Genomic DNA, 21,683 nt, shown 5'->3' on the forward strand with positions numbered 1-21,683 from the left:
GTATCTAAGATTCATTTTTTCACAACAAATCTGTATCTAGATTATTTTTCTGGAGGGCCTGCCCAACTCTGTTTGTATTGTAGATACAAGTTTTCAATACTGCTCAACTCTGTTTGACTTATAATGTACTACCTTTTGCAAAATAACACAAAAAAATGACTAACTTTAAAATTATAACTAAATATCGTACATTGCAAAATTTTAATAACTCAAAATGAAAATAGTATAATTTACAAATAAAAAAAATGGAATTAAAATAAATACTATACCATCATTTGATGATTTTCCAGCCAAATCAACTGATAGCTCACATGCTTTTGTAACACATAATGTTTCTATTTTTAATTAAAAAATATTAGAAATTATAAATAATTTAGAATATATACCATCATTTGATGATTTTGTAGCTAACTCATCATTGGATGGAGATGGAGTGGTAATGGTATGTCTGGTATTTCTAATTGCAAGATTTAAATAAAACATATTGATAATACCATTACCTTCGAACTCAACTGATGGCTGATTTTCACTAGCAACATCCATATATATTTCTAATTCAAATTACATAACTTAAATTTTATAAATAAATTAATATATACCTTTTTCTTTTTGTTGTTGACAAAAAAATTTACGGATATCCATATTTAAAAATTATAAAAACTTAAAATTTACAAACAAAACAAACTATCTAAATAGTTTAAATTTAAAAATATATATTTAATAATTAAATTTATAAATATCTAATTTAACTATGCCAAGCCAGAAAATATTTACAAAATATCTTTATTGTTATTTAATATTCTAATTTAACTATGCCAGAAATTATTTACAAATACAATATATCTTTATTCTTATTGTTGTTTAATATTTTAGTTCATATAATTTATATATATTTTTAAACGATGTGATCATTTAAAATTAAAACTCCTTTTTTTATAAATATATTTCATTGTGATATTCATATTCATATAGTATTATATATAATATATTATCTTATTTCTCTAAATTGAAACCGTTTTTTAAATATAATTATTCGCAATAAAAAAATAATAATTTTTTATTTTATAAAAAAAAAAAAATTAAAAAAAAAACATTTTTAAAAAATGGGGGGGGGTTCCCCCCTCCCCCTTGTCTACGCCACTGCTCACGTGGATATACTATCTCCACAATAAATGTCTGCGAATTAGAATATGTTTGAGCTTAGTTATTACTCGCCTTGAAATGATTATATAATTCTTTCAAATTATTAAGAACTAACCTTTTTTGAGCGTTCACTCGTTCCCCCTTTTCAATGCTAGATTATGCAATTTTCCTGGTAATACCCTACTAACTTCATAACTGCAAAATTCTTTTTAGCAATATCAACTGTATTTTGATTGAGATATTTTTGCAGGCTTTCGATTTGGAGTTGAAAAAATCCCCATTTCTTTTAAAATTATTTTGGAATTATATGCCATATGATTATATAGCGTTAAATGTCGTTTTTATTTTATTTGCTCTCCAATTAGGAGGCAGAATTGTCAGCAATTGATATTTTTTTATTTTTAGATAAATTAGGATATTGTAATTATTATCTTTTGTACCCTATTCTGGATTGTTAATTATTATATCTGAAATAAGCTTTTTATATTTTCGCTATCCTTTTTTTTGGATAGTTTTTTTCGGTTAATTATTTTTTCTTAATAGGAGATATTCCAATTTCGTTTAAAGTTATATTGATTGCATATATTGATGTTGATGCTGTGTTGATTATTTACATATTAACTATCAGAATAGTTATATTTTCAATATTTTTTGTGATAACCGTTTACGACATTTATCACAAATATAGTGTTCCGCCTCAATGTTTGGATATTGTGTCATCTACGTCATGACTTTACACGGGTCCTTTTTATAATTAAAGTGTTTAGATCCTTTCAAAGGATTTAACACATTTATATTTATATATTATAAATAATTTAAAAAGAAAAATAATTAATATCAAAATATTTGTAAAATAAAAATTAACATGATAACTTGCTTTTATCTTTCAACAATTTAATATATTTTCTTGTAGGAGATATCGGAATCTTATCTTAACTATCTTTTTAGGAAATTTAATAATTTATTATAAAAACAACTAATTTTTACAAGTTATCAATATAATAATAATAAGTACGCCTATCAAACGATCTATATAATATTTTGGTTAGGGTCCACTAGATCGTATGAACATTTGTGAAAAAACGTCAAATGACCTAAAATGGCCACAAATATATTTGAAGCGATTATAAAATTGTATAATTTTGAAACGTTGTAACAGATTTGGCAAATAAATTAAAAAATGCTTTTTATTTTAAATTAAATTTAAATGGCTAAATGGTAATTAATATTTATATTAATACAAGAACAGTAAAAATAAATAGCAGATAATTTACAATATTTTAGCAAACTCTTAATGCTCTAGATCCATTAATATATAATAGACAGCACAATTGTATTATAAATATATCTTTGATATAACATCATTAAAATTTATATGAAATATCTCATAATAAAATTTTTAATTAATATATAAAAATGCAATCTCTTTTTTTTGCATGATAATGTATAAATTGAATTAAATTTTTGTTAGAATAGATAATATTATTGTTGTATTTTGATTTGATCAAACTATATTGAACCATGATTATTAGAATTTGTATAATAGCTTTGTTTAAAAATGATATAAATAGCAGATAATTTACAATATTTTAGCAAACTCTTTATTATAAATATATCTTTGATATAACATTATTAAAATTTATATGAAATATCTCATAATAAAATTTTTAGTTAATATATAAAAATGCAATCTCTTTTTTTTGCATGATAATGTATAAATTGAATTAAATTTTTGCTAGAATAGATAATATTATTGTTGTATTTTGATTTGATCAAACTATATTGAACCATTTGATTATTAGAATTTGAATAATAGCTTTGTTTAAAAATGATATAAATAGCATATAATTTACAATATTTTAGCAAACTCTTTATTATAAATATATCTTTGATATAACATTATTAAAATTTATATGAAATATCTCATAATAAAAATTTTAATTAATATATAAAAATGCAATCTCTTTTTTTTTGCATGATAATGTATAAATTGAATTAAAATTTTGTTAGAATAGATAATATTATTGTTGTATTTTGATTTAATCAAACTATATTGAACCATTTGATTATTAGAATTTGAATAATAGCTTTGTTTATATGCACTCTTTGTTTTGCCTATTTTTCTAAAAAAATTAATTATTATATGCAAATTAAATAATATATACTTTACAATTTTCTTATTGATAATTGTTGCGATTTAGCTTTAATCTCTTGGATTTTCATAATTATTTTGGGAACAAACTACTTTGGGAACAAACTATTGCAAATTGGCTTTTTTTACAAAATGACATATAGCCTATATTTTTGAAATCATTATTTTTTAACTTGTCTCCATTTTAAAAAATCCTATTTTTCGAAAAAGGTCATTTTTGGCACTTTTGACCATTGATATCTCAGGAACTATGATTACTAGGAGGCTAAAATTTTGGATTCGATGCTTTCTAATGATATTCTACCAGCATACAAAATTTTATCAAAATTAAAAAGGTCAGGCCGAAAAGTTATCGATTTGGATTGCCCAACAGCAATATTTTTGAAAAATATTTTAACCGGCATCTTAATCTTTGGCTTTGGAGTGATTTGCTCCCCACCACGTTGCGTACGCCTGTATATAGCGCTATACGTTTTTTATACAATAATAAACGAATAATAGGGTGAAAAAATTTATTGGTGTTTTCCTCCAAATTATTGAGTTGTTAGATGCAATTCCGAACTAATTTGGCTTTTAATTAAAATAAATTTTAACATCGGGAACGGTAAAAAAAGATTTTTTTATTCTTAATTCCCATTATCATAGGTAATATATATTTTATTAATTTATAATATATATAACCATATTCCATGTAAACTATAATATAAAAAAAACGGAGTTGGGACTGCAAGTTCCCTCAAAAAATGGTGATTTGAATATTTTTATTTTAAAAAATAATTAGTCGTTGGGTTTTTGAAATGAACATGTGAAGTTCTAAATTGAGGATTCACCTAAAGACCAAGTACAAAATAAACCATCTGGCCTTAGTCCACCATAATTATGCTATTGAATTAAAAATTCCGTTTATGATATAACTATAACTTATATAACGTGCCTACAAATTTTTATCAAAATTTAAAGGGATCAGCTGTGAGAGGTATTTGATGACATGGATATGAAATGATGGTATTTTACATTCTACTTATACGAGAGTCAATAAATATAATTTTTTTATTACCACCAGGTCCGACCGAATCTAAATTTAGATCCATCAGGTACGGTTGAAAAATTAGATTCAGTACATCTACGTCCTTTCTATTTTTACAATTTGCTTATCAGTTTTATATTTTTTAAATATAAAATAAGGGACGAATCTATAAAGCCTCCCATTAAACGCATACTTAGCATCCTGAAGGAAAGAAAATTCTATGATAAAATTTTTATCGATGATTTGATAGAAGCGATAAGTAAATCTACAAGTTATTTTTAAAATTTATTGCACTCTCTTCATTTGACTCACACTTTTTTAAATTTAAGGAAATCGACTTAATATTTTTCACGAATCATTTGAATAATTTCTATAGTAATGTGATAATTTATTAGCATACCAATAATTAAACTTTTTTGATATTAAATGATTATAATTTGTGCTATGAATAATTTTATTTAATATAATGGTTAGACCTATGCGCCGATGTCTCAATCGACGGCAGCGGTATTTTTTATTTTTTTTCATCGGCGTTCACGGCGCGATATTTAAAAAATTTTTTTTTATATTAATTTAATCTATAAATCAATGTATTACGTTTTATATAATTTATATGGATTTCTTTCACATTTTTAATATAGTTTAATTCATTTCTTAAATTATTTCCTGTCTCACTCTAATTTAAATTTATGTATTTTCTCATTCTCAGAAATAGACTAAGGAATTGCATTTTTACACAGATCAGAGTTACATAAACAACATATATTAGTAATATTCTATTGATTTTTATTATAACAAATTAAAATATAATTTTGGAATGCAAGCATGTATTATTTTGTTAAATGGAACTCCTCTTCAATACTATCAATTCAGATAATATGGTTTCCCCAGTATGTTTTTGTGTCACATTTCTAGTTGCCAGGGTAAAATATTTTAAATCAAAATTATAATCTAAATGATGAAGACTAAATGTGATACAATTTCGACGCTTGAAATGATCGGGCGCCTTTATATATTAATGGACATCATCTAGTACACCCCGACTAATGGTTGTCCTATTAGGCAATTCTGACGAGGAATCAATTATTTTATATTTCTATTTTTCGGCAATTTATTTTTTAATAATCATTTTATTTAAATTTGAAACCTTTAGAAAATCAGTCATCTTTTTATTGTTTATAGAATCAAATGGTATTAAATATAACCAGCACATCAAAACATAATTTCGCCCTATTAGATTTCATATTTATTTTAAAAAAACATCAAAATAATTAGAGCTGGAATGAAACTAATAAAAATTTGATTTAGTTTTGAACTTTCAAAATAATGTTTTACACAATTAATTTAATAAATTATATATTTAAGTTTTATACAAACGATCTCAAATAAGCTGAAAATAAACAAACTAAAAATTTAGTTGTTTTAAACTTTCAAAATAAAGCTTAATAAAATTAATTTTACAAACCTAAAAATTATTGCCACATGGTATTGGAACATTTTCAGACTTTGAATTAGTGTTGTAAACGATCGCGTTCGTGAACGAAGTTCATTTTTTTTGAAAAAAATGATGAACGGCGTTCCTTTTATTTTTGACGAACTTTGAACGTGAACGCGTTCCTTTTTTATGACGAATGCGTTCGAATTTAACGTTCGTTCAATTTTAAAAATATTTTTTTTTTATTTATTTGAAAAATTTAATATTTCCGAATTTTTTTAAAAAATGTATTATTTATATTTTTTAATCGGCTATGTATTTTCTTTTCACATTTCAATTTTTTTAACACATAGTTTATTAATTTGAATATTATTGTTTATATTTTAATTTAATAGATTAGCATAAGCATGGATATAATTATTTAATCCTCATCATCTGATTCTGAAAATCCAAAATCAGATGAATCATCATTACTATGGCCAAATATGATAAATGTTTTACATTAACATCCTATATTGGAACTAATCCAATGCTTACCAAAAAGTATTATATTGTCAAAATCTTCAGGTTCCAATTTAATACGACATTTGATTTTAATATTAATTATTTGATTTTATATGATATAACTAAGTTAAATCATTAAATTTGAAGAAATAATGCATTTGGGATATTTGACCCCAACAATAACTATAGTTATTTTAAAATTAAAAAAAATTAGTGGCCTCAAATATGGTCAACCATTGATAGACGCCGTATTAAATGGGATTAATAAAAGGTATTAAACCTATCACTCTCAATTAATTACATATATATTTTTTTTAAAGATTTGAACATATATATAAGGATCAATATGTTCTTTCTGCAATTATACATCCAGCCTTCAAACTTCAATGGCCATAGATAAAACTTTCACAGAACGAACCTATTAAAAATAAACTTATAGCGTTATTGAAAAAAATGCTTTGAAAATCCTAGAGAACTGTTAATTTCGAGATATCCTTTTTTTTTGTCGATAATAGAGAATGGATTGGAGGAGGATAACTTATCTCAATTTTTTGCAAATAACAAAACATATTTTTTTAATAAATTATCCACGTTAAGAGCTGTTTATTAAGTATAATACCGCAATCCCCTCATCTGCCCCTGTAGAGCGCGTTTTTAGGCTAATGCCATATTAACTGCCAAGTGTTCCTGTCTATCAGATAAATATTTTGAAAACAATATTTATTAAAATTTAATAAGAAAATTTTTTTATAAATAAAAATATCTTTTTATTCGCTATATTATATTATATTTTATTTTATTTATAATTATATTATCAAAATAAAACTATATTATTTTTTAACATGGCTAAAATATATTCTATTAAAAAATATAAGTTTATTTATATTAAATTTAATTTAAAAAAAATTTATCATAAAATTTTGAACTGTTTTATGAACGTGAACGCGTTCCTTTTTTTTGAACATGAACCTGGACGTGAACGCGTTCGATTTTTTTAGAAATGTTTACTCTGATATTTTATGAAAATTAACTGTGCCGAGAAAGGTTACTTGTACTTATATTTTTACCAAACATTTTATTTCATACGAATCTTCCTCATCTTTTCCCCTTAATTTTAAGCAAGGTTATTAGTAAATATAATAAGACATTATTGTGCTTTTCTTATTTCCATTCTTCAAAATAAAATTTCCAAAGTACCTCCAGACATAACTTGATTTATAAATAGTAGAGAGAGTTGTTATTTCATAATTGATAGGGTGGTTTAAAACGTGCAAGTCCATAAAAATAATTCATATGTATTTGGAATGAAATATGATGTAGGAATGAATGTAATATTCTATTATATATAGTAGAATACAAATCATGTTTTAATTTTATTAATGTTGATATTAAAATTTAAATAATAATAATAATTTAATATATAAATATAAATAAACAGCATTCTAAAAATTATACACGCCACGTTGCCGCCATAAAAAAATTGGCCGCTGATGATCTCAATCGGCGGTTGTTCCGGCGTAAAGGCGCACAGGTCTAATAATTGTATATTTTATAGATTTTTGAGTCATTTCAATTGAAATCGGTAACTTATTTTAGACATCTTTCAAATCAAATAGCATTTTGTATAATTGTGACGCATATTGTGAGGAATAGTGCAATGAATTTATTTTAAATACCTTTATTCGGTTTCAAAGTGTAAACATGACGTCTTTCCTATTTTAGGAAAAAACATGAAAATAAAGATTACTCTAAAAATTTAACTCATCTCTTCTATTAAAGATCTATATTTGATATGATTAGCCCTTAGTCATTTAATTTTTTAATCGGGTCCTAGGTATGAAAATATAAAAAATGAGTTCAACATTAATGACATGGATTACATAAAATACAAACAATAGGTTCCTGTGGATAGAACTAGGTTACCTTGATAAACCGTCATTTGATTTTGTATAAACTTTTCAAGATAAAATGTCAGTACCTCTAAAACACTTTTTTGTACACAGCAAATCGTTGCAATTTAAAAATAAATTTAAAAAGAACGAATTTATGATGAAAATTTTATAATCAATTATTGAAGATTAGGTACAGAATACTACCAAAGTGATTTATTTTAAATTATTTGCATAATACTATATATATTGATGTTTTTTATCTAAAAAACTAAAATTTTTATTACCAATCTAATATTTTTTAAAGTATATACATTAATTTTACAAACATTTCAGAAAATAAATAAAAAAAATTACTCAAATTTTTCGTACATGAGAAAACACTGATGATTAAAAAAAAATTTAATGGGAAATCATATTTTTCCCTCGAGGGGGGAGGGGATTGTCCATCCTTTTCGGTTATGCATGGATTCTAGAGAGTCCTTAAATTATTTTAGGTTATGTCAAAATTTTGAAAAAAATGTTCTTTAATAGCTGACGACGATATATGAAAAATTAAATTTACCATTTAAACAGACGTTTTAATGATATTTTTATAAATTTTGGGAATTTTAAATTTTTATGGATATTTCATCTAGATTCGACCCAAGAAATTTCCCCGAAAGTAGTGTTCACCAAATCTCCCCAATCTCCACCCAAACAACAATCCATTCAATTAACAACCTCCCCAGCTCTCTCAGACAAAATAGATAATTTTAAGGTATTTTTTTCTTAATTATTATAATTTTAAATATAATTCAAAGGAATTTTATTCAATTAAATGGTCATAATTATAGGTTCATTTAAATAATTTTACTCGTTTTAACTTCAAAATTATTATTTTTTGTAATTCAATAAACAAAAACATTCCCTTGATATCATCAACTAAGAAATTACTTGTTTCTTCAAAATAGAAAGAATCACTCACACTCTTATGAATGTTATCTATGTTTCATAATTTTTAATTTTTTGTAAAAAAATTAGCCCAAGGAATTGTTTTTAAAAATCAACAAGGTAGACAAGTTATCGAAAGATTTGAAAAATAAGGAAGTCGACGTAGAAAAGTGTCTTTCCAATTTCGACTTAAACAACAAAGAATGGGTCAAACAGTACAAAGGTATAAATCTCTGGAAAATTACTAAGAATCTTTATATTCAGCTTAATTTTTTATTCTAATATTTAGGGTTTAACATTTGCTCAAAATTCAAAGATCCTTACTCTTTTGAAGATCAAAAATGTTAAGATTTTTTTTACCAATTTTTTTGATCTTCAAAGATTTTTTGCACAAAATTTTGGGAAAAAAATCTTCAAATGCTCATTTGAAGATTTTTGTTAAACCCTGGTAATATTTCTTATGGGGAAGGGGGTTAAAATTAAACTACACTTCTTTATATGCCACACTGTTAATACTTTTAAGGAAATATTTATACAATTAAAATTTGGGTAATTCCATGTCAATTTCGCCTGACCCTTTAAAATGTTAAAAAATTTTGGTGTATATATTAGGGCTTAACTAGGATTAGGCCAAAATAATAGCATTGAAGCACTTATATATTAGTTATATTATGTTTAAGATTGGAAAAACTCGTCCATTCTTATCATTATGGTTTTCATTGAATCAGTGATTTACTAAAAACACAAATCTTATTTTTTTTAATAAATTATCTAATAAATTTTAAAAACTAAACAAAAAAACTTTTCACAAAATTTCAATAATAAAATTTGCATTGTTATATAGATAATTATATCTTTTATATATGAATATTAAGAATAATCTTTCATAGCACTTTTTCGGCAAACTATTTGACTTTGGATAGTCAATTTGGAATTGGGTGATTCCATGTCAAATCGACCAAAAAAACGAGATTTTCGGCCGACGATCTCAAAAATAAATAAAACTTGGCATGTTAGATATTTATGTTGTAAATGTTAATAAAATCAAAATTTTAGAGTGCTAGCTCAACCAGATAAGTGCGTGATTTCATAAAATCTTGTTATTTTAAAAAATATTTAAGATAGAGTTACAAATTATATATCATTTTATAGCCCTTAAAATTTTACGTTGGAAAATATAAAAAAAATTAAAAAATTTCAAAAGTTTTCTTATTTCCGGTAAAAATAAAAAATTAACATTGTTAGGAAGGGATTTTTTTTGGGTGTTAATATTCACTAAAAATGTTTATTACCTTTATATTAAACGATTTAATAAAAAATCTCGATAGCCATTTTTGTTTTTTAAATTTTATTTGAATTTTTATTATTTTTAAAAATAAAAAAATCCAATATAGATGGCGTTATATTAAATTTTTTTATAATTTATAATTTTTAATAAAAATATGAATAGCATTGTGATTAAAATTAAAAAATCGATTGAGTATAACCAAGAATGATGTCCTGGGGCGATATGTAAGCAGACAGTCCATATAGATATGATTTTATTAGGACGACTATATTGTAAAATAAACATATTTTAAAATTTTATACACAAACAATATAAAAATAAATGCCTCTTGTTTTAATCTTATCCCAATTTGTGCTTATTAATAGAATTTGAGACGATAATTTGTAGGTACGTTCTGTCACTGTAATAGGATCTATTACTGTTATTATTTGATTATATGGGTAACCATATATTTTCCGCAATTGTGGGGTAAAAGAAGGATGGTGTTAATCCATGGGGATGTAAAATGGAAATATATATCTTTTCAGTAATTTCATTCTTTTTTAGTACTGTGGTTAACAACCAAAAATTGTCATAAACACATGTTACGAATCCTTTAATATCGGCAAAAGACAAATTATCGGCATTTGAGATATTGTTAATTTGAAAGTCCTCTGCATATGAATATATTTTCGATTTAAGTTTACTTAAACTCAAAGGAAATACAGCATGTATTTCCCGAGTTCCTGAAATGGGACAAACTAAATTGAATCTTTCTCGTAGTTTAATCTCTTGTAAATTGTATTGTTCGTTGGTTATATATGTAAAATTTACTGATGGCATGTTTTGTTTTGCAAATTGATATAAATCAACTGGCGTTAAAATGTGTCCAGAATTGATGCGCTGAAGGCTTGAACGTGCTGCTAATCTTTTTAATTCCGCCAAGGCAGTCACATGGACCTTTTTCATGGGATGTAGCTGAAAAATGTCATTCAGCTGCTACACCAAAATCGGATTCATGATAACACAAATTTATAAAAAATTTTCTGTTTTTATATTGCGCAGCTGATGCATCAGAACAGTAATATATTTTGTTTGGCTTTTTGCTGAATCGATTAGTCAAAAATTTTATCATTTTTGTCTGGTATAAATGTACTGCAATAACATTATTGAACAGTGTCTTGGTTTACAAATGCATAATTTTCAGAGAAATCAAAATTTATCATAAATTCATTTGGTTGTAAAAAATGTTTAAGTTTTGAAATATATATAATGATTGATTGGTAGCGATGATAGTAATAAAAAAATAAAATAAACTGATAAATTTTCAAATAATAACGATAGTAGATTCACAACAATGAAAGGATATATCTACAAATTATGGCCTTAGGAATTTCTATTAATAAGCGCGAAATTATAATAGTTTGAATATAAAATTTTAAAATATGTTTATTTTACAATATAGCGTCAATAAAATAATATCTGTATGGGCTGCCTGCTTACATATCGCCCCAGGACATCATTCTTGGTTATACTCAATTGATTTTTTAATTTTAATCACAATACTATTCATATTTTTATTAAAAATTATATATTATAAAAAAAAATTAATATAACGCCATCTATATTGCATTTTAATATTTATAAAAATAATAAAAATTCAAATAAAATTAAAAAAACAAAAATGGCTATCGAGATTTTTTATTAAATCGTTTAATATAAAGGTAATAAACATTTTTGGTGAATATTAACACCCCCAAAAAATCCCTTCCTAACAATGTTAATTTTTATTTTTACCGGAAATAAGAAAACACTTGAAATTTTATAATTTTTTTTTTATGTTTTCCAACGTAAAATTTTAAGGGCTATAAAATGATATATAATTTGTGACTCTATCTTAAGTATTTTTTAAAATAACAAGATTTAATGAAATCACGCACTTCGCCATTTTAGACTTTGAAGGCGTATATCTTTGGATCTGGTTGAGCTAGCACTCTAAAATTTTGATTTTTTTATACAACATAAATAACTAACATGCCAAGTTTCATTCATTTTTGAGATGGTCGGCCGAATGGCTGGTCGATTTGTCATGGAATTACCCATTACATTTTATAGTAAAGAGCCTTTATTCTCACTCATATTCAATAATACTCATAATTTTCCTAGAGGAAAATTCTTTAAAATTTTTAATAATTCATGAAATTTGGCCTTCCCAACTTTTTACAGCTTTTATATATACAAACACATATATAACAGATAAAGCTTCTGGCCAGAGACTTGACACGAGCTTAGAAAATGTCAGCCTAAAATTAGAGAGTCTCATAACTTTTTTGGACTCATTCAACAAGGACAGAAAAACTCTGATAAATAATACACAAAGGGCTTCCAAATATTATGAAACCGTTAATGATGACGCTAGATTTGTGACCACAGTAAGTTGATAAATTTTTTAATAGCATTTTTCTTAAGATTCGCATATACAATATGACCTTGCTAAATAAATATTACTTAAAGTTTTGGCTATAGATACTACTCATAAAATTAAAAAATATGATTTTATGTTTTAATCTAATACATATTAGTGTATTTTTTATTACCTAACGATGATCCGTGAATATTTTAAAGGAATTTTTTTGAAGAGTATTTATCATAGAATATAAAATGTAATATTGCCAATATTTGTTCCTTCAGTTAAATCCTTCCTTTTGTCCCATATTTAGAAAAATAATTTTACCTTTTATATTTGGTTTGCCAAAAACATTTTAAGTTTAAATGATTCTCATATATTATACTAAACGTGAAAATAAATATTTTAAGCAGATCTTGTGATTTCAAAATCGCCAAATTTACTGCTGGCATATAAAATAGGATATGGGACAAAATGTTATAACATCTCATTGCCTATATTTGCATTGAAAGTTATGTATAATTAATAATCCATCTCGATTGCATTTGCAGCTGATGATTTAAACAAATGAAATAAATAGTAAGTTTTCAATTGCTATAAAATATTTTTGGAAAAGCTAGTGGCGCCACTAAGAGAATGCTATTGGGGCCTCGAGTCCCTAAATATTTTGAAGAATTCTGTAAACAAATTTAAAAGATACAATTTTAAAAGCAAAAATATTGATTTTTAAAGAATTTTGAGTACCCATTGAGCCTCAGTATATGGAAAAGTCTAGTGACCCTTGGAGAGAACAATGGATAATTGAATTAAAGAACTTTAAAAAATATTTCTAGAATCAGATCATATGAAATATCAAAATTTGTAATTTAATTTTTTTTTTATCCAATCTAGATAATTCTTAGATTAAAGTTTCCAGAAATTTAATTTAAAAAAAATATATCCTTCCCTTTGTATATAAAATAAATAGTTATAACTTAGTTTTAAAAATATATTCCTTCATCATAAAATTTAAAGTGGGCAACCTTAATTACAGGGCTGTGCCGATCCACATATTTTTCACCGATTCGATCCGATATTTTCCGATATTGCTTCAAAACCGATCCGATATCGATATTTATACTGATTTTTCATCACCCCCCTTTGAACCAAATGTAATTAAGATATCTATTTTTTATGCAAAAATCTAATTATGCATTTAATTTATTTATTTCTACAGTTAAGACTATAATTAAAAAAATATATATTTAATAATATGTCCATTTTATGTTGGTATGAATTATAAAATTGTAATATTTAATATATAAAATTATAATATATTAGATTTTTTAAAATAAATATGAGAGCCTCTAGATTTTCTGACAATAAGCTTCTACGATATGGACTATCTATATCCCCTGCCATACTGAAGGCAGACTCAGATGATTCCGCAGATAACTCATTTTGCAAAATTATCTTTGTATTTTGTAAAATATTTCCATAATTCAGATACCATATTTAAAAAAATTCTTTTATTTAAAGCATATATAATAAAATTGGCGTTATTATTTAAAAAGATTTAAAATAAATAAAACTTTGGGTGTTTCTTTCTATTTTTATAAAAAAAACTTTTAAAATACTATAAATCTATTTTAAAAAAGAAATAAAATTTAGAGGGTGTTGTGCATTTCATTGTTTAAAAAAAATTATTTAGAAAATATTATAATAATGTAAAATAAATATACATAATATAAAATAAAATTTAAAAAAGAAAATTATAAAGATCGGACCGGATCGGGGTTTTTACAGGTATTGGTTGGCCCGATCCGATATTTAATATCGGCACAGCCTTACTACATAGTGTTTTACCTTTAAAACAGACTAATGCAACATGGGTCAATGTCGGCAAATACTATCAAATATTAGCCCACATTAAGCCAATTAAAATAAAATTTTACCAACAATTTTTAAAACTTCGACGAGAAAAAAAGATGTTAATATAATAAATATTGATGAATTTTATCGCATATAATTTTTTATTAGCAATAATAAGGTATCGATATATAAACTGATATTAGTGGAGAGGGGGGGGGCATCTCTGATATAAAATAAATATTATTTTATCATATTGACTATTAGGCATACAAAAGATATACCAAACGTATTGAAACTGTCAAATCGAAATTAAATGATCAAAAAAATAAAATCAGTACTCCGACAACCATTACCAATAATTCTGTTGAACCAAATAATAATGAGACCATCAATATATTGAACTCGATATCTCGCATAGTTTCGTCGCTTAAACCCGATGTGGATATGAGAATAAATGATAATTTAAATAACTTACCAAACTCTGAAAATATCGACAAATTCAGCGGAAATATAAAAAGTGGTCAAGATCATAATGTCAAAATTAATCTTGACACGGATTTGAGGTTAACGTCAAACAAAGATATGACAGCTTCTAATATACCTATGAAAGGCTCCAGTTTTGATAAAACTATAGATGACAAGGAAGCGAAAGATACAAAAAGTTACGAAATAGGTGAAAATACCAGGACCGATATCGATTTAAGACTCCTTTTCGGGAATTCATCTCCCACCAAATTTGGTGTGAATGTGGCCAGCACTAGTAACCAGGACATAGAGAGTAAGTGTACTATTTTGTAAATATATTTTATTCAACAAATGATTATGGGTTATAAAAACTTCCAATACACAAAATCAAACACAGTATTGATACTTTTATTTTGTACTAATTACTTATGTTTGTATGAGGTTATTTTAAAGAAAATGTGGTAGGATAGTAATCATAGGCCTAGCCCGAATTGTGCTAAGAAGGATGGATACTAGTAGGTTGGTTTTTCTTCCATAAATATTATTGCTATTGCAGACCGTTGGCTATGTTACTTTGATTTTTAATTTTTTTAAAAAATATTTTTTATAAAAATTTTGAATTATAGTTATTATTTTAAAAAATTATTAACTTTTGCTATTTTCTTTCAAATTATTGTTTGTAATCATATATTATAAATATTTTTTGGAGGGGGGGGGTGGTGATAGAGAGAAAATTTTTATTAGCTTAAAATAATATTTAACAGAATAGGCAAATTTCAGAAGGGGTGGGAAATTTCTACTTCTCCCTAGCTAGACCTGATAGTAAATGACTAAAGATAAGCTAGCTAATCTACAAGCTTACAGCGTGAATTCCTTTCCCCATTTAAATCTTATTGGTAAAATGTTATTTTATTTAGTGAAGATTGGAATTTATCAAATTAAATTTTAAATCATTAACTAAATATCACATGCTATTATTGATTTATTTTTGGGGTTAGTCTTGAATTAAATTAAAAAATAAAGTATGACAAAAATGACGAATCCTTTCTCTCTCCTTTGTATAAAGTTAAAACTGCCAAGAATTTATTCCAGTCCATACTTGAAACGCTAAATGAAACACCTAAGAAAAATGTTTGGAGCGACTTAAATCACTCCATTCAAAACCCCGAAAAGATAGCTATCTCCAATAGTGAAGATATGGATATCGGCTATGACGAAGACATCGCACAGAAAGGTCCGGCACCACGTGACCAATCGACTCATATTGAAAATTTATTCAAGGAAGATTATGGAGATTTTGATTTAAGGAATAGCAGTGTTATTGATAATATCAATTTAGGTATATTAGTACTTACTTATTTTAAGCATATCTTTTTAAATCCGATGGTATTATATATTATTTTTTTATAGCATTTCCTACAGTCACTTCTACTTTTGATATAAGTTCTTCTGCCCCTAAAAAGGAAAATTATAGCCTATTTTTGCCTCCACCACCCCCTCCCCCTTTTAATTCTTTCAACTCTATCAATGATTCTTATCAATCAAGCAACATATCCTTTTCACAGCCTAACCCATTTGTCATTCCTATTCCTACCATGGCATCTGTTGATTTCAATGCTTCCATGATTATCCCGAAGAATGTAAATAAGAGCATACCATTATCCACGGAGGAAGCTATGCAATCTTCGCCAGAAATTAAGCCTTTAGATATTCTAACCAACTTGATAGGCCTCAATAGTACCAAGACGACTACTGCCTCGAATTTAGAAAATTTTAATAATTCTTTCCACTGCGAACCTCAAAATACTTTAGAAGTTCAATATACCGGTTCTCTTAACACCGGCTTCAATTACAATCCGCATCCTAATATACAACGTAAGACACATCATCAGCAAAGTAACAATAATGTAAGTTCACCCAGCGGAGTTATGGGATCTAAGAATTACCATGCCACTGCACCTAGATGTGTTTACAATCCTAATTTGAAAGTATTGATAGGCCAGAAAAAGTATTGAAAATTATGTTTGAGAGCAAAAATGTCAAATATTTATATTTCATTTATAATTTAAATATAATATTATTCATATTTCATTCCTTTTGAAATCTTTTATTTAATTAATATCACTTTTGCTATATTTTACTGTCTGGTTGTGTTTCAATTGCAAAAAATTATACAAATACTACATTTATGTTATTTAAAATGCTATATAGCATTCAAGCGACATTTATTAAATGTTATTACTTCTAAAATCCTTCATGAATTTTTGTGAATATAATATAAAGCACAGCACTTATCATTCTAATTATTGCTTTTAAAATTTAAACTAATAATAATCATTAGATTGTTAGACTAAATATGAAGTCCAAGTTTTTTTCAATTTATATTTTAGGCTTCATCTAATAAATGTTTGCCTTTCCACATTTAAATATATTAACATCAATCTATTTATTTTATCATTTGGTATACAATTGCTATATATGAGAAATATATTTAACCTTACTGTCCTAATTTTGTCATTTTTATTAAAATTAAATAAAGATATTCTCACGTATCAGTATTACTAGTTTTATTTTGAATAGGGGCCCAAAACTGCCATTTTTATGCTTCTCTTTCGATCAAAAATTATGATTGCCAGTTACGGAACGTTCCTGGAAAAATATCTAATTTTATCAATTTATTCTTCCATTATTTATTTATAAATCAAGGCATTAATATATTAAAATTTTTATCATGCAATAGTTAGATAAATTTAATTTGGCAATTAAAATTTTTAAGTTTATATTTAATAATATTAATTTTGTAACAAAACATTTAAAATTATTGCAGGCAGTGATGCACAAATACTCACGTATTGGTCAATACTTTTATTTTAACCGATACCCAAAATAATAATTAACCCTCAACATAAGTGTTAAATTGGAATATGACTAGGGATGTAACACAAGGGAAATTTCCTCTAGGTATCCCTATTTGTATGTATTATTTTATTAAATAATCATATTTCATTTAAAAATTTTTTTCCTCGTAGTTGATAAATCATAATTGCGTTTTGTTATTATACCTAGTTCATTCTTAATCATTTTCGATAATATAATAATAGCTCTTAACTCAAATAATATTCATCTGAAAGAAATATTTTAATATAGAAATAATTTAAAGTTAAAACATTAAGGATAAGTAGGACTATAGGTTAGATATATAGGATAGGGTTGATGGTTAAATAAAGGTTTGAGATATGGATTCGATAGGGTTAATTCATTTTTTTATAACAAATCTAACATGTCATATGATTATAGATAATTAGGTAACAGCAATTTCCTTTAGCTGAACCTATATTTCTTAATTTTTGTAATAATTTTACATGATACTCGTCTAAATTAATTACCTAGCCTAGAAAGTATATTTATAATTAATACAGATGAAATTTATATAAGTAATTTTTAGTATAGAAAATATTAGGTTTATCAAGTAATTTCCCTGGATATAATAAAATGAAAACGAAACATTTAATGAAATATATAGTATCACCTGAAAAGCAAAGTAAAATAGATATTGAATTTGCAACAGCCGTCTTTATGTAAAATTACCCATTTTCCATAACTCAATAATGTGTAATGAAAGAAATTATAAAAACAGTGAATATATTAAGGATTAAAAATATAGTAATCCAAAGATTAGATAAAAATTTGATCCTTATTAGTGATGAGTGGACAAATATAAGAAGGGAATGTATTATAAATTTACCCCAAGCCCTCATATTCTATAAATCAATTGATAAGGGACCAATATGCATACGGGAGAATATATATCTCATTCCCTCATACACCACCTTATGGCTAATATTTTTTATAAAATATATTTAAAAAAATTGTATGAAATTTATAACATGCAAGAATACATTTAGAGTAAAATGAGATGTTCAAATTTAAAAATCGCCCTCGTAGTTGATTTAAAATTACGAATGTATCGTTAATACAAATAAATTTGTCAGAAGCTTTAAAATTTGTAAAAGTTTTCTTTTCTCTTAAAAAAAAGCATAAAAATTTGATTAAAAAATAAATATAATAAATACAATTGAGGCGTTAAAAACTTTAAAAAATAATTCTAAATATTTTATATTTTTTAACATTAACTATAAATTTTATTATAACCTGACCTTATCTATTTTTACTTATGCCAAATATGAATGCATATTATTTTTTTAAAAATGGGATATAATGTTATAATTAAAAAATTTTCATTAAAAATCAACCAAAAAAATGTTAGATGACTATATAAATTGTTAAGATTACAAATAAAATTTGTTTTTACTAATGAAAAAAATTACATATTGTTTTAGATAAAACTTTCAATAATTTATATCAGATGACATCTAAAAATCTTCGATAAAAAATATAATACCCTTAAGTCAAAAAAAACATATCGAAGATTTTAAAAACACTAACTTGTAAAAAATATCAAAGTAGATTTATTCTCTATATATAAAAATTAAAAGTAAAGAAGTAACATACAAAAAATATTTTTAAAAATAAATTAAGTTGATAATTTGAATGGGATGATATATTTTTGGTGTATAGGCAAAGGTGGAGAATAACCGTCTGGGTAAAGTGGATCATCAAATATGACCATGTAACATTTATCCACGTGCGAGGGTATTTCGTGAATTAGCGCTTTGTAAAAACAAGTAGTTTGAGGATATCTGGCCAGGACTGACTGGATATAAAAAAATACATCGATAAACTATAAATAATTAAGAATATAATTTTTTTTCATATTGTTACCCATATCTTTCCTTTCTCTCTGTCATTTTTATTTTCTTTCATTATTATATATAAAATCTTTCATTTATCTCTAATTAGTGATGTTAAAAGAACTAGTCATATTTTTTTTTCCAACTGCCAAAAGTAACAAGTACTTTTAAAATATTTTATATCTTAATAAATATATTCAAATAATTATTATATTTAATATGTTATATTAAATTGATTTAATTTAACATTTTGTTTAAATGTCTGTTTCTGTATGTGTGCCTTTATTTATATATATTTGATCAAACCATTTAATCAGACATAATTATGAATTCTGACTGATCATTTGATGAAGATAACAATCAAATTATTAGAATGATGAAATAGAAACTGTACCATACCCTTCTACAACTATTACCAAAACAACGGATTTAAATGTAAAAATTGGTTAAATTTCTAAAAATATTTTGGATTTCACAAAGAGAAGGCTGAGTACAGAAATATTCCAAAAAAAGATATATTTCAGCAACTAACTCATCTACAGTCAATCTATGGAAGCACATCTCTAATTTATTTTCACATAACTTGTATTAAATAATTTTACTAGATTTTTGTTAGATGTATATGTAACAAGATTTTTTTTTGCCTAATATTATATAAAAATAATTAAACTAACTTTATATAAATAATTATATATTCTTATATAAAATATATAAATTTATAGGGAACATATATCATCACCAATCCAAAATAAAGATAACTATAGATAACATGAATTCATCAACACCAAATAAATTAGAACAAATTAAAAACTTCCTGTGATATTTTTATTGAGCTAATAAATACTCTGCAACCTAATATAAAAATGATATGTAAACAAATCTTAACTTCAAGAATATCTAAATATATTATTTAAATGAAGGATATTTTAAATGAGAGATTATTAGCGCCTAATTTTGTTTGCACAACAGCTACTACTTCTGAGTTCTGATTTACATGACTGATTACCTTCCCAGGCACAGAAAATGTTATGGTCATACATTAAACTTAGTGGCAAAGATGCCAATAAGATCTTTTTAGAGAATTATTATAAGAAAGCATAACGTTGCCATGTCAAAATGCCAATGTTTGTGAAAGTTACAAAATAAATCTGGGTCATAATCTGTACTAATTAAAAAGAGTATAAATTGTCAACTACCATATCCCGTGTAAAATTTTGATGTTGATAATGAACAAGAAAATTTTATACAAACACATTATCTTATACGATGATTTCCTAGATTTAAACTTTTTATTAAATATAATGTCCCTATATCAAGTGTTCCCGTATAATTTGTTCAGTCATGGAACGCTTATTTATGGAAAGAAATGAGCGGATCTTTTAGAAAATTTATTAAACCAGAATTTTCATAAAAAATAATCTGTGCAATATCGTGATATTTTGTTTCGATGTATATATATTCTATTCTCTAGTTTCAGTGTAATTCATTTTATCGTAAATTTTTTTATATTAAATAAAAAAAATAATGCGTTATATAAATAATTTATAAAGTAACTTATAATGTATCTGAACTCGTTACCCTTTAAGAATGTAACTAGTACTTGTTAAAATAATCATGTGAAATCGAACAATATTTTACCGTTCCCGGAGCGTAAAACGCTTTAGGATGGTTCACAGGATCCGCCCTGAAACATGGCAGGGGTATAATGTTTGAAGGATTAACCAGATATCTCCTATAAAGTTATTTAATTTTTTTTATAAATACGCTATAAATTTAAAAAAAATAAACGAATGTATAAAATATTTTAAAATAAAAAGTTAATATAATATAAATAGATATTGTCTCGTTCGAGAATAGGG

The 21,683-nt window shown here is 25.1% G+C and overlaps 2 protein-coding genes across 5 annotated transcripts in view; one reads left to right on the top strand and one right to left on the bottom strand.

The window, feature by feature from the left end:
- LOC135925953 (regulation of nuclear pre-mRNA domain-containing protein 2-like) overlaps positions 1-17,570 on the top strand; it is a 30,021-nt gene extending 12,451 nt beyond the window's left edge. The window contains exons 3-9 of one of the 3 annotated variants that reach the window (XM_065461550.1): positions 4,481-4,593; positions 8,789-8,910; positions 9,174-9,306; positions 12,607-12,782; positions 14,873-15,386; positions 16,140-16,412; positions 16,484-17,570. In XM_065461550.1, coding sequence (XP_065317622.1) covers positions 4,481-4,593; positions 8,789-8,910; positions 9,174-9,306; positions 12,607-12,782; positions 14,873-15,386; positions 16,140-16,412; positions 16,484-17,088 — 1,936 coding nt within the window. In that variant the 3' untranslated portion in view covers positions 17,089-17,570. Of the gene's footprint in view, positions 1-4,480; positions 4,594-6,390; positions 6,533-8,788; positions 8,911-9,173; positions 9,307-12,606; positions 12,783-14,872; positions 15,387-16,139; positions 16,413-16,483 lie in introns of those variants that run through there. The other 2 variants (XM_065461551.1, XM_065461552.1) reach the window with 2 other exon arrangements.
- A 1,647-nt stretch (positions 17,571-19,217) lies between these two features.
- Positions 19,218-21,683, bottom strand: part of LOC135925660 (uncharacterized) — a 33,014-nt gene continuing 30,548 nt past the window's right edge. Inside the window, exons 12-13 of one of the 2 annotated variants that reach the window (XM_065461077.1) lie at positions 21,463-21,556; positions 19,218-19,787 (exon numbers count right to left, since the gene is read on the bottom strand). In XM_065461077.1, the coding sequence (XP_065317149.1) occupies positions 19,608-19,787; positions 21,463-21,556 (274 nt within the window). In that variant the 3' untranslated portion in view covers positions 19,218-19,607. The remainder of the gene's footprint in view (positions 19,788-21,462; positions 21,557-21,683) is intronic. The other variant, XM_065461076.1, reaches the window with a different exon arrangement.

The sequence above is a fragment of the Gordionus sp. m RMFG-2023 genome, chromosome 3, assembly GCF_954871325.1.
Source record: "Gordionus sp. m RMFG-2023 chromosome 3, tfGorSpeb1-WG-v2, whole genome shotgun sequence".
Lineage (NCBI taxonomy): Eukaryota > Metazoa > Nematomorpha > Gordioida > Chordodea > Parachordodidae > Gordionus > Gordionus sp. m RMFG-2023.